The sequence below is a fragment of the Octodon degus genome, unplaced genomic scaffold (genome assembly GCF_000260255.1).
Source record: "Octodon degus isolate 3935 unplaced genomic scaffold, OctDeg1.0 scaffold00087, whole genome shotgun sequence".
Lineage (NCBI taxonomy): Eukaryota > Metazoa > Chordata > Mammalia > Rodentia > Octodontidae > Octodon > Octodon degus.
Window position 1 is genome coordinate 3,099,085 of NW_004524663.1, and position 15,405 is coordinate 3,114,489.

Here is a 15,405-nt window from a genome sequence, read left to right on the forward strand (position 1 = left end):
TTAATGAATAGAGGGATTTGTTCTAATAGTGTTTGTAAATAGGATATCATGTCTGCATCTTGTACAGCAATTAACCACTAGGAAGAATGTATGCAGTGTGTTAATTATGGAAACAGTCCTACCAATTTGGTTTGAAACTGTCTCATTGCTATGTTTCTCAATAAAATTATGAAAAAAATAAAAATGACAAAGCAAAAGACTTCAAAAGATTAAAATGGGTAAAAGAATGAAACTGTGCAGGGAGAAAAAGTTTCAAAAAGACAGGAAGAAAGGAAAGTCTAAGAATAATGAAATCTGAAACAGGGAAGAGAGAATACTACAATATTCTTTTTTAACCTATTAACAAACATTTCTTTCGAATCTTAGAAAACCCTAAAAAAGTATGTTTTACTATTTTGTTCTAACTACTAAAAAAGGAACATCCTGAGAGAACTTAATCTTTAGCAGTTTTGGTCACAGGTAATAAAATACTCATCACACAAGTGATCAGAATATGGTAGCCTCAAGAAAATTATGAAACATCAATAGAAGACTATAGTTAAGAAATCTCAGCTACACCTGTAGATGAATGTGACCTAAGTGTACACTCCAAGTAAATCCTTAGTGACCTGAGTCTACTCAAATTTTCACAAGCATAAATATTTACAGATTGTTAACACTTTCTTTTAAAACAAATCCAAGAATTACTTGCTAAGGACTGAAGTCTGGAAGAATTAAGAGTAATGACCTATTATATGTGATTAGCATACATCTACATAATAGAAGTCTTAAGTTTTATTATGTGTAGTATATAAAGCACAAATGAGAAAGTACCTGACAGGGGCCAGGGAGATAGCCCAGTAGAATAAAGCGCTTGCCTGGAAAGTGCAAGGTCCTGAGTTCAATCCTCAGTACCACCAAAAAAAAAGTACCTGACATATATAAGGTAATAACTACTCTGCTATTCAAAGAACCATTTGTTTTTCTCTTTACTAATTAATACTTACCACCCATGGTCTTTTGGCTTCAAGCATCTCAATTAAATCTAAATGTCTCTTACGCTCATAGAACCGCTCTACATCTTGTTTATATCTTTCATTCCTCTGAACCATTTTCTCTAGATAATCAGTTTTTTCTTTGCATGAAGTCTAAAATAAAAAAAATTGTTGAACAATTAGTTTAACTGAAAAAAATAGGTCAAATCTTTTAATGAAACACAACAGTAGCTACATTACAAAATTAAGATTTCAGTTAAGAAATTACCAGTCCAATTACTTAAATAAAGGATGACCAAAAATTGCTTATTTTTCATTAATTTCAATAATATAACAGGAAATAGAAAATGACAATTTTATCAAATTTTATTCAACACAAAAATTGATGGGTTGAGGGGCTGGAGAGATAACTCAGAGGTCCAAGACCCTGCTAGGCAAGTACAAGGACTCAAGTAAGATCTCTGGTACCGCATGCCGTGCCAGTCACCAAAACCAGGCACAGTGGCATACACCTGTATTCCCAGTACTGGAGAGGCTGAGACAGGAGGATCACTATGAGCCCGAGCTGTATAGTGAGACCTTGTACCAAATAAGTAAATAAATAAATCTTTTACAAAGAACTGATAGGTTGAAATGATACATACCAAACAATATTCAAGACAGTGTATAAATTAAATGAATGCACTGCCCAAGTAATGCTTGGGGTAAACTGTGAAGTGGAAAAAAGTTAATATTCACATATAAACTCTAGTCGAGGTTCTACAGTTTATTAATCACATAAGTGCAAGAAAACTCAGACACATGTCTGAGTCTGGACTTATCTTGCCTAAAGATAAAAGTTACTCTCCAACCAACCGCAGGGGTAGAAGAAATTTGTTCAAAAGGATTAAGTATCTCTTATACAAAATGCAGAGGCAGAGATGTTCGTGATTTTGAAATTTTTCAGATTTTGGAATATTTTCATAGATGTTATCAGCTGAGTATCTCTAATCTAAAAACTCAGAATTTCAAATGTTCTACCATCTGACTTTTTTTTTTTTTTTAAATACAGGATCTCACTCTGTAGTCCATGCTAGCCTTGAACTCTTGATTGTCCTGCTTCAACCTCTTGAGTGCTGGGATTATAGTCATGTGCAGCAATGTTCAGGGGAAAAAAAAAAAAAAATCAAACTTTTTTGAGCACCAATTTGACACTAAAGTTTCAGATTTTGGAGCATTTCATATTTTGTATTAGGAATGTTCAAACTGTATAAATGAAAGCTCAACAAAAGCCTACCAATGATATACAAATGAAAAGTAGTATTAACATTATCAGGTAATGAAACCCCATTGAATTGTATAAAAAAAATCATAACATTAAATATACATTATAAAGTATAGTTATAGGGTTTCTCAGTATGAAAATATATTGATTTATTTTAGATTCAAGGATATGAAAAAAGATCCATTAAATAAAACAATACAAATAGTATGCTTTAAAAGGACATTTTTTAAGGTTCAGAATTTTAAAAACTATTTTAACACAACTAAATTTATAAAGTTCTCTTCAGAATGCCTTCCTTCATGAGACTGAAAAAGGTACACTGAGAAAACTGATTCAACAGAGGTATATTAAACACTGTATCTGTATCTGCTGTATTATCTACCATAGATGCTATGTGGCACATGGTAGGTCATTAACTACTAACAATGACAGAATTGTAACTTCCTAAGAGAAAAAAAGTATTAAGGTTCCTTAAAAACTCAAACTACTGATGTGTATTGCTGAAATAAAATGTTTCAAACTTTACATTATCAAATTAGTTCTAATTCTTGTCATTTTAATTGATGTATGCAAGTACAATGCTGGATTTTAAAACAAAAAAAGGCAATCAAAATAAAAAATACCTCTCTCATGGAACAGAAATATCACTTACTACTACTTTTTGAAGCCTAGATCTAGATGTCACCCCAAAGCTTCATGACTCATTGTGGGAGCTTTTGGTGAATGACACTGAGATTAAGGGTGAGTGATGACTAAACTAGTTCAGTATAACTCTGGATGTGGATGAGAGTAGTATTAATCAATAGACATACATCCTAGATGGAATCTAAAAGTTCACAAAGAAAGTAAGCTTGCTGCTTGATAGCTGCCCTACCACTGACTGTTTCCCCTCTGTCACACTATGCTGCTTTTCAGTCAGCTGACTATGGACTGAAACCCCTACTAATTGTGTGACCTTTAATTTGGAAGTGTTGGGTGTTTTTGCTTAATTTCACAATTGAAAGAGAAATCAGAAAAGGACAGAAAAAAATGAATTGTCTAAATACCTCTAATTGTTTCTCTTTCTCCCTGAAGTTTTTGAGTTCACAATGATAACTGTGCATTTCTGGCGGACCAATTGACTTCTCAGTAGCTTCAAGGAGTTCAATCTTACTGAGTTTTGCAAATTCTCCAACTTTGTCCTAGAGCACAAAAATTAAATACCCAAACAATTATCACTTATAAATATCATGAAAATATATATTACTCAATAATTATTTGTCAAGATAGACCTTGCTCAGCTAGGCATGGTGATGTAAATGCCTGTAATTCCAGTGCTCTGAGAGGCTGAGGCAGGAGGATTGCAAGTCTGTGCCCAGTCTGGGCAACTAAGCATCATTAATGACACTATCATAAAATAATAAAATAAACAGGGAGAATGTCACTCAGTGCCAAGGCCTTTGGGTTCAGTCACCAGTAATGGGGGGAGGGTTCAATTTAAAACCTTTATGTTGAGCTGGACATGGTGGCATATACCTGTAATCCCAGCAATTTTAAGAAGCCAAGGACAGGGAGCCATATATACAGCTCAGTTGCGCAGCACCTGCCCAGCAAGTAAGGTCCTGAGTTTTATTTCTAGTACCCTGCCCTCCCCAAAAGGGTAAGGCAGAATGATCACACATTCAACTTAAGACATATTTGACTTTAACATGCTTTATCAACATATTCATTTGTTAACAAATTCAAGACATGAAATATTTTAGCAGGTACACCTGTGAGTTTTAGTATATCAAGCATCTGATATAACTACATTAAAATGATTTTAAAAATCTGCTTACTAACAAAAATTTTTTTCCCATAATTTTATTGAGAAACAAATAGCAATGAGACAGTTTCAAATCAAATTGGTAGGACAGTTTCAATAATTAACACATTGCATACATTCTTCCTAGTGGTTAATGGCTGTACAAGATGCAGACATGATATCCTATTTACAAACACTATTAGAACAAATCCCTCTAAGAGAATGTAACTATATATCTATCCTAACCATTTTGGAATAAGGCTTTTTTTTGTTGTTGTTCCTCGAATGCCTTCAGGGCACTTTTGGCAAGCTGGAGAGGTGTGAGGTTCGAACTCCAGCAACCTGAGGCTGACAGCTTTGTGGAAGCAGCCACTTAAAGGCCTGAGCTAGGGCCAGGCTCCCTATCCTAACCATTTTGAATACAGATACAAAATGGACATTCATCTATATCCCCTCTGTTGTTCAGTTCCGTTATTTGAATATTATAGGTGTGTTAACTCAGCAAAATAGTCTAAAAGAGTCCAGTAGTCCATAATAGTACTGGGTCTTCCACTTGACTGGCAACGTCAGAAATTGTTGACCTGAGTTCCCTACAGCTCAACATAACACCATGGCTTTACTTCTTATACTTCATTTTTATACTTTTTCTGCTGGATGGTTAAGACCAAGATAAAGCAAGACCTATGCAACAAGAGTTGTAGCTTTTGGGTCTGATAAGGTCAGTGAAATCCCCTCAAGATTTACTAACAAAATTTTAAGGTTCTACAAATGAAGCATATAGCTGTTAAAAGTTATTCACATACTTAAAAATATTACAATTATTTGGTATAAAGCACTATAATTTATGCTTTTATTAATGAAATTAATAACATACTATCTGAGACACTTTCACATTCAACGATTAGGATTACAAGTGTTCGCTAAGGGAGGAGGGTCGGCGGGTCACTCAAAACTAGATCAGATAACTCAGTGAGATCCTGTCTCAAAATAAGGACAAACCATAATCAGGGGGCTGGGGATACAGCTCAACGCAAAAGGCTTACATACAATCCTCCATAACACAAGAAAATAAGGAGGGCTGCTGTGCTCATCCATGGGTACACCTGCAATCACCACTCTGGGAAGGTGAGGTAGGTGGATTCACAAATCCAAGTTCACCCTAGGCTACTTGGCAATTTAGTGAGAATCTGTCTTCAAAAATGTTAAAAAGGGCCAAGGATGTAGCTCATTGTGAAGACCCTGGGTTTAATCCTCATTGAGGAAAAAGAGAGGGGGGGAAAAAAGTCAACATACTATCTATACTGCTATGTGCTACACTATGTACAATATAGACAGGTAGCAATATAGATAGTAATCAGTATACTATCCTTTGAAAACTACTTACATTCTTATATGGCATAAAGAAGATACATTTACATAAAATTTACTCATGATTACATTTATTTTTCGTATACCTGAGGTAGAAACTGGCAAAGATTGCCCACTTGAATATTTAGGGCTGCAACTTGCTCTTCTACTACTTTCTGGGTTGTAGACTTTCTGTTGATTGACCAAGAAGACTGATTTTTTGCCACATCAATCTCACGGGTGATAACAAGATTTCCAGAAGTCCTGAACCTAATTAAAAAATAATTTTGAAATCTTTATATTCAGAACACACATAGTAATTTAGAAATAAAATTTCCAACATTCACTTGTACCAAAGGTGCCAGAATAATACTATTATAATTTGTATTCTTTTTGATATTGGTCCCTCCCAAGAGGAAACCTGAACATCTTATTAATATTAATACTATACCTGACTACATGTCAGTTACTATTCAACATTCAAAATCATTTAACATGTTAAAATAAAAGTAAAACAAATGCCAATATTAATTCCCAAACACTACCAGAAGAGTCACGTATCTGGAGCTATTTCTCCTTCAATCATTATGTTATTTAAACACATGCACTAACTCGATTCAGAATAATTTCAGTGTATTAAAACACATAACAGCTAACCCTTAAATTTTCCTTTACTTTGAAAATGTTTGAATGAAGACCACTCCTGCATAAGCATTTCCAGAAATCCAAATTGACCTGCCCAGACAGGTGGCCCTATCATTTCCTCAATGTGTACCCCACTCTGAATTCAGAAAGAATTACATTACATGGCTATAAAGGAACATTAAGCAATATAGAATCTGAAAGAAGGGTATTTACTTATTTCTTGCTTTTAGAAGTACTACTGCTCCACACCTCCCATCTATTCATCCATCTTCTTCACTGGGAATCAGCAGCATGTAGTAAAAAGATAAATTATTGGTATCTAATGCCTGAATGACAATAATTTGTAAATGTTGTATATATAAAATTATATCATAACCAGAATACTTCAAACGATAAGACTACAGAAATTTTTAAAAAATAGTTTTAAACTTTCACTTCTAGCAAAATGACTAGTAAAATACCCTTATTGACCCTCCAGATGTTACAGACAACTAAAAGCAGTAAACTATCTTTTTAAATGCATTTATTAGTTAGCATGAAGAAAAGGAATTCTGACTAACATCCTTGTGCAGATGAAAACCCAGAGTGAAGAAAATGACACTGACTTTCAACCTGAGGGCACCTGCCCATCCAAGGGCTCTGAGGGTTCATTTTCACAAACTCCTGACAGAATGCAGACCAAAGACAGAGCTACTCTATGTGGAGAATGTAAAAGAAAACCATCATCCCCAAAGAACTATATACTCTTAGCTACTTCAGTGCCATCAATACTGGGAACAAGACAAAACTGCCTGTCTCAGACTATGAAACACAGAAAGTCTTGCCTAAGAGAACCCCAAGTCTTCCTCATATAGGTTTGTATCCTGAAGTTACATAGCCCTAAGAGGTTCAATAACCTCCCAGATGAGAATTAAGTGTATCTTAATTATGATCCTAGTTTTTAAATATCCAATGGTCTTTGACAAGCTGGTAAGACTTTCTTTTGCAGAAATTTACCTTTATTCTCAAAGAATTAGTATAGAAAACATTCAAAGAGAAAGAAGCTTCAAGGCCAGCCTAGGCTACACAGGGACGTCAAGGATAGTCTGAACTACATAGCAACACTTCGCCTTAAAACAACAAAAATAACAGCAATCGAAGAGAAAGAACCAGCCTCACTGGAAACACAAACAAAGAAATAACAACACAATCACAAAGATTAACAGTATCAAAAATGTTTAGAGACATAGATGACCTAGGCAGCCTAGTATCTGTCTAGAAGGATGAGAGACAAGAGAATGGTTCAGAGGCAGAATTTTAAGATAACAGAGAAGGATTTTCCAGAATTGATGAGTGACATCAAACCATACATTTAGCAAACTCCTAAATATAAGACAAAGAAATATAATCAAATCTATACCTAAATACTATATGAAAGTAAAAACATCAAACATATGGAATTCTTAAAAGTATTTTGAGACTGATTATTATCAAAGAAATTTAGGGTTAGATTTACATTAGAGACAATGGCATATTTTGAATGCTGAAAAATGATATCAGTATAGTTTTATTCTTAGCAAATACATCTTCCAATAGAGAAAAATAACAAAAATGATCCTAATTAATGCAAAATTTAAAATTTTTAAATTTTAAATTAATGCAAAATTTTTGAAAATATCCTTCTAGCAAAAAGATAATAATCCCAAATCGAAGGTAAGAAATACAAAGAGGAATTAGGATTTAGCTCAGAAGCAGACCGCCTGCCTAGTAAGCATAAAGGTTCAGGGTATAGTACTAAAAATAAAAATAAAAAAAGGAAAAAATGAAAATGAAGTAGAAGTATGAGATAATCCTAAACAGACATTGAAAGTATAATTAGTATATTATTAATAATGTTTTGAGGAGTTTAAACAAGATCAAATTTTAAGGTTATAAATTCAAAGTTGTTAAAATCAAAGCAAGGTTTTAACTGTTCAGTTATTAAACTAAAGCTGAAGATTTCAATAACCATTTATATCAAAAAACTCTAGTCACCACAAAAATGAGAAGAACACAATCTCCAAGAAAACATAGAAAGAAAAGTAAAATAAACATCCAATGAGAAATTTGGGATTGTAATCTCAGCACTTGGGAGGTTGAAATGAAGATTTCCACAAGTTCAAAGCTAGCCTGGGCTACATAATGAGTAGTTTAAAGCAAGCCTGAATTATAAAATGAGGTCCTGTCACAAAAAGAAAAATCCAATGAGGAAAGAAATATCAAGGAGTGGGATAAATAAAAATAATGAGAATACAGTAAAAATAAGTAAAAAGTATAGGGAATTATGATATATGTAAACAGACTATACACTTTACTACACAACAAAGAAATGAATACTAAAAATACAACAAAAAATTACATTAGAATTAGAAGTGACTTCTTTATGTTTAGAAAAGTTAGAATGTAACTATATGTCATTTCAAAAAATCAGAAAAAGAACATAAGAAATTGAAAGTCCAGCCTGTGCAACTTAGTGAGGCTCTGTCCAAAAAAAAAGTCCTAGGGCTATAGCTTGGTGGTAGAGTACATCTGAGTTAAGATTCCCCAGTATTAGTACTGAGAAGGAAAGGAGAGGAGGGGAGAGGTGGGGGAGAGGGGAGGGGAGGGAAGGAGAGGGGAGAACAGTGGGAAAGAAAAAAAAAGGAAAGGGGAAGGAGGGAAGGATAAGTTTGTTTTTTTTTTTTTGGCAGAACCAGGGATTGAACTCAGGCCCTTGTGCTTGCCAGGGAAGCACTTATTCCACTGAGCTATCTCCCCAGCCCCCACGGGAAGGATAAGTTAGTTGTAGGCAAGAATATAAATTTTAGAGAACCATGATATATAAGAAAGAAGGTAAAAATTGGTTTGCTGAAAGAGTATTGACAGCCTTATTTTTAAAAACACTCGGACAGGAAAGGGAGTGGGGAAAGATTTGTATGTAAGCAGGATAGTTTGGAAAACTGTACTGTGCATTTCTTCTGGTCTATGGAAAGAAGCATTTAAGGCTTTAATTTGTTTCGTCTCCTGTTTCCAACTGTTTCTCCGTTTTGTCTTAATTTCTTATATATTTCTTTCTTCTTCCAATTTCACATGCATATATCTGGTAATATGAATAACTGTCTAGAAGACAATACCACGTATTACAACAAATAGTGTGAAATTCGTATTTAAGTAAAAATCTGTATCACTTGTAATTTCCTGTTTTAATTCTAATTTGTACTCAAAAAAAAAAAAAAAAAAAAAAAAAAAAAGACATGGGGGCTGGCCAAATAGCTCAGCAGATTAAAGCACCTGCAAGCAGGTGCAGGGGCCGGGGGTTTGATCCCCCAGCCTGCTGGGCCAGTCCCACCCCCAGAGCGAGCAGATACGGCAATTGAGACTGGGCATGGTGGTGTGCCTGCAATCCCAGGTCTTGGAAGGCTGTAAACAGGTGGATCACTAGGAGTCCTATCTAGTAGTGAGACCCTAAACACCCTGCAGACCCCTCCCTAAAATACAAAAAAAAAAAAAGACACGAAGAGTCAAGTATGGTGGTATACAACTAAGAGGCTAGGCAAGGGAATCCTTGTTGAAGGCCAGGCTGGGCTAAACCTCTGAGTTCAAGGGCAGCCTACCAACCTGAACTACACAGTAAGACCATGCCTCAAAAAAACAAAAACAAAAAGACAGGAATCCAGGTGTGGTGATGCACACCTATAATCTCAGGATTTGGGAGCCTAAGGCAGGATTAGTGTAAAAGTCCACCCTGGACTACATAACAATGTTCAAGGACAGCTTGCATACTGAGACTGTGTCTCCAGAAAAAAAAAAAAGAAATGAATGAAACTAGAGATGATAAAAAAATTATGTGTTACCTGGGCCGGGAAGACAGCTCAGCGACATAAGCGTGTGCCTTGCAAGTACAAGGTCCCAAGTTCAATCCCTGGTATCCTCCCCCAAAAATGTGTTACACACAAGACAAACCATTAATAAACTATAAATACAATAATGATTCAAGAAAAAATAGAAAGTCTGAGTAATCCCATCATTGGTATGTAAACCAAATCATAATTAGGAAAACAAAAAATTACATCAGTAGTTAGAAAATACCAAGAGCAAAGATGATTTTACCTGTAGGTTAAACATTCAAACAACAAATATCCTTTGCAAGCAAACTAGATGCGAAAATATTAAATCAGAGAATCAAATCAAGCAACACATCAAAAGGCTGTAACTATTCTGAGAGTGCAAAATTAAGTGAATTGTGGGAAATTAACTCAAACGAAAACATGATCAATTTAATGAATGCTGATAAAATTCATTACCTATTCATAATTAAAAGCACACCAAATCAGGAACAGAAAGGAATATCTTCAACCAAGTAAACTGTTAAGATCCTGCAGCTATGCACTCCACTCAGGACAAAAGCTCTTCTCTTCTTCAGAAACAGCATACTCAATTCTACCCCACTTCCTCAGCATTAAGGAAGCTGGTTTTGCCTGGAACATTCTACTTTCAGATCTTCTCATGCTTGACTACCTCTTCTTATTAATACTTCTCAGCTCTGGATGTCAACAGGGACTTCTTGGATATTCAGAATAAAAGTGTCTCATTTAATTAGTAAATCTCATTGAGGCCAATGATGAGCTAAATCTAAATTCTCGGTCCTGAATTTAGTTGACCACTAAATTGATGTACTCATTAGGATACACATGGCTTAGATCAGACTTCTTTCTTTCATCTGTATCTTTTCCACTGGTGATTTCATTGATCATAACACTCATGTCTATCCAAAGATATTTTTAGCTCAGACTCTGCCCTGCATGACAAGTTTATATATACAACAGTCCATTCAACATTTCTACCTGAATGCCTACTGGGTATCTCAAATATTACTACTTACCAGGCTAGTCTCAAACTCACAGAGACCCTCCTGCCTCAGCCTCTGAGTGCTGGGATTACAGGCACGCACCACCATACCTAGCCAATATGTCCTGAAGATCTTTCTTTTGTAGCAGGGTCTGACTATGTGGTTCAGGCTGACTTTGAATTCACTATGTAGTCTAGGCTGGTCTCTATCTCATGGCAACCCTCCTGCCTCAGCCTCCAAGTGCTGGGATTACAGGTGTATACCACTATGCTATGCCATTATGGCATCTGCATGCATACATATAATATACTAAGAACATGTTTTTAAAAAGTTAAACATTTCTGAAATTAGGATACACATTTCAAACTATCAATATCAGGTTAACTAGAAACTATTTCAGTAATAACATCCAGTGCAATAAGATATAATCTGAGGTCAGCAATAGTGGTGCATGCCAGTAAAACCAGCACTCTGAAGGCAGAAGCAGGAGGACTGCTGCGAGTTCAAGGTCAGCCTGGCTACAAAGAGAACTGAAGGCCAGTCTGAACTGTATAATGAAACTCTGTCTCAAAAAGACAAAAAAATTTGGTACAAAATGAATTTCTAACCTTACTCCCCAAACCTCCTATAGCAGATTGTTACACCTAAGGCAGTGGAAATCCAACATTAAGCATGTCAAATATAGTACCATGGACTCTTCCTTGGTGCTTTCTCCCATATCTTACACCTAACTGTGAGCAAATTCTAAACTACTCATTTTATTAGTCACTTAATTAAAATCCTTGATTTCTAAATCTAATTAAAATTTAAGTTAGATTATGTCATCCCTCCATTCAAAACATGGTAACCTCACATCTTATTTCAAAATACAGTATCAGATCCCTACATTGGCTAAAGGTCCTATAAACTGGTTGCGTCATGTTTTCATACTTTATCCTTTCCTAATCCCCCTCCCTCCAATGTAATCAGTCACATTGGGCACCACTTCAAGGCTTCAGCATTTGCCTCTCTCTCTGCCCAAAATGTTCTTCCCCTTAAATATCTCCATGTCAACCTTCCCTCCTTGGACTTTTGCTGATGCTCTCTTTTCACTGAGAACTTTCCTTATTACCCTATCCAAAACAGTAATACTCCAGCACTCCAGTTCATTACTTGCCCCACTTTTTTTTAAGTATTTAGTATAGGGTCTACAGGGTCTCACTCATAGTGATCAACCTGTTAGAGCCTTCCAAGCACTGGAATTACAAAGCTAAATAGTCCATGTTTTTCTATTATTTCCTAAGTTATATAATTTTCCTTTAGCATTTAATATACCTATAATCTATTGATCTATAACAGATAAAATTCTAAAACCATTTTTAAAAAACAGCCTATTCAATTTGAGTAAATCATGAATTTGCTATCGTAATATATCTTTAAAAATATACATTTAGCCTCTGCTCCCATTCCTAGCATAAACTCCTAATACCTCGGAATTTCCTGGGTGACAGGAGTGTCTTTTCAACCCTTGCTGGACTCCTAGACATTGCTGATCACCAAAAAGATGAAACTGTGATTAAAAGTTTAGAAAACCTCAGTACATTCTGGGAAGGGGAGAGAAGACAAGAGATTGAGTTAACAATCATGCCCCAGTGTCACTCATTTAAAATCCCTGAACTAGGGGGTTCAGCAATCTTCTATTTGGTAAACATATCCATGTGCTAGAAGGGCAGGGTACCCAATGTCCACCAAGACTGGAGCTCCTGTTCTCAGGAACCTTTCTAGACCTTTCCCTCTGTATTTGCTCATCTGGCTGTTCATCTGTACATTCTGTGATAGCCTTATAATAAACTGGAAAATCCAAGGAAAGTTCTATGAATTTTGAGTTGTCTTAACAAATAATCAAACCCAAGGAAGGGGATCTGAAAATCCCTCTTCACACCTCGTTGGGCAGAAGTGTAGGTTACAACCTGAAACTTGCAAATGGCCCCTAAAGTGACTGGCAGTCTTGAAATGGAGTTCCTAACCCATGGGCTATGCACTAACTCTAATTAGTGTCAAAAGTGAACTGCAGTGTGGAGAAAGTGGTGTCAGAGGTGTACTGTGTTGTGTTGAATGTGAGAATTCAAAAACATTCACATTTATAATAAAATTCTCTTATATATAAAGTCTTATTCTGTTTCATCATCATCATCTTAGGTCTTCTGCCATATTTATTACCTAGGATAAACTTTATGGGGTCTTATTTGTTTTTTTGAAACAGGATTTCACTATGCAGTTCAGGCTGGCCTTGAACTGTGTACCCCAGGCAGACTTTGAACTCAGAGCCATCCTCCTGCCTCAGCCTCCCAAGTGCTGGGGTTCTGGGGCTCCAAACAAGTGCTGAGATTACAGACATGTGCCACCTTGCCTGACCAGGATGAGTATTACAATCAACTTATAAACATACCTATGAGTCTCTCTGCAATTGTATCAAACATATTCAATAATTTGGTAATAACTGACATATTAACGATGACATTAATTTTAAGTTTCTAAGGAAACAATATGCTTCTCTATTAAAGTCTTGGTTTTATATCATCAGTAAATTGTTGTATTTCAATAAATTGTAAATAATTTTTATTTTCTTTTTTGCTCACACATCTATTTCTCATTTTAAAAAATGTTTTCTAATGAATTTTTAAGCAGATCATTTTCTCATACCCTAGAGCCTTTTCAGCTCAAAACTTCCAAAATTCAACTCCAAAAATAATACTCTAAAAATCAACCAAACAATATGCAACAGGGGGCCAGCCTGAGCCTTTATAGCACACTGTGCCCCTACAGCTCCTCAAACTGGAGTCTTTCCGTTTTCTTATTCTTCTGTTAAGGGCTAGTCTGATCTTCAAGCTAAAGTCCCTTACCATTTTCTATCACATTCCAGATAAACTTGTTCCTAAACATGCTTAACTTTTCCATGGGATTGGTTCAGCACCGTCTGGGAGTGAGATGGTTCTAGAAGCGAGACATACAATTTACAACTCCATTGTGAACATGCTAATTTCCATTACTACTAAAAGCAAAAAAGGGCCCATAATAGCCAGAGATAGCTTTCTGACACAGTGACCACAAAAGCCATGCTACTGGATTTGCCCAAACCCAGAACTGCTGAAGCAAGTCCAACACTGTACATGGTGAACAGCTAGCACCAACTATTTTCTAGTACCAATTGGTGAAGCAACCAAGGCCTAGAATCTGATCTTTGGGTTTAGATCCCTGCATCTCACAAAAGCTCAGCTAAGAATAAAGATACTTTGTAAGTCTGAGAAATTCAAAATAGAAGATTTACAGGTCTATTCAACTATACTATACTACCCTAGATTACCACTATGACACAGCCAAAAGTTTCCAGTTCATCTCCCTAAACTGAAAGTTACCTACATTCCAAGAAAAACGGCTTCAGTTGGCTGAAACCACCACCCAGACAGTCATTTCATGAGAATGGAACCACCTGTCCAGCTTTGAAGATTCTTCCAGAGATAAGGACTAAGAGAATAATAATCACCTAAGCTAATTTTCAAAAGCGGGCCTCCTGCTGCTCAGATTGGAGTCCTGTTCCTGTTTTTCCTTACTTTTCTTTATTAAGGGCTGGCTGTTTTGTTTTGTTTTTTTTTTTAACGTATTTAGTACTGGGTTCACAGGGTTTCACTACACAGGTTGGACTCATACTGATCCTCCTGTCTTCAGCCTCCCAAGTGCTGGGATTAAAGGCATGCATCATTATGCCCCGTTTCAGTTGCTGTCTCAGTACACGCCGGATGGTGTCAGCATGGCACACTGGGGATCGAACTCTGGACCCTTGGCTGATTATTATTAGTTCTTTTATTTTTTATTTCCATAATTTTATTCAGAAACAAATAGCAATGAGACAGTTTCAAACTAAATTGGTAGGACAGTTTCAATAATTAACACATTGCATGCATTCTTCCTAGTGGTTAATTGCTGTACAAGAGGCAGACATGACATCCTATTTACAAACACTATTACAACAAATCCCTCTATTCATTAAAAGAATGTAACTATATATCTATCCTCACCATTTTGAATACACAGATACAAAATGGACATTCATCTGTATCCCCTTTTTTGTTTAGTTCCGTTATTTGAATATTATAGGTGTGTTAATTCAGCAAAATATTCTAAAAGAGTCCAGTAGTCCATAATAGTATTGGGTCTTCCACTTGACTGGCAGTGTCAGAAATTGTTGTCCTGAAATCCCTACAGCTCAACAAAACAGCATGTCTTTACTTCTTATACTTCGTTTTTATACTTTTCTGCTGGATGGTTAAGACCAAGATAAAGCAAGACCTATGCCACAAGAGTTGTAGCTTTTGGGTCTGATAAGGTCAGTGAAATTCCCTCAGGATTTATCCTGACATCCTGTACCTCAGACTGCAGATCCTTTGTCAGTGTCAGCCATGTGAATGAATCACAGCCATTGCTTGGCCAATGTGCTCTCTGTGAAAGCCTGAGAGAATCTTTTTTTCTCCATGTGACTCTCCTTAGGCACACTCCACATCATCGATCA

The 15,405-nt window shown here is 35.9% G+C and overlaps 1 protein-coding gene across 2 annotated transcripts in view; it reads right to left on the reverse strand.

Moving 5' to 3' along the window:
• Positions 1-15,405, reverse strand: part of Smc5 (structural maintenance of chromosomes 5) — a 111,735-nt gene that overhangs the window by 86,484 nt on the left and 9,846 nt on the right. For both annotated transcript variants that reach the window (XM_023721918.1, XM_004637163.2), the window contains exons 4-6: positions 5,476-5,638; positions 3,285-3,419; positions 987-1,127 (exon numbers count right to left, since the gene is read on the reverse strand). In XM_023721918.1, the coding sequence (XP_023577686.1) occupies positions 987-1,127; positions 3,285-3,419; positions 5,476-5,638 (439 nt within the window). The remainder of the gene's footprint in view (positions 1-986; positions 1,128-3,284; positions 3,420-5,475; positions 5,639-15,405) is intronic.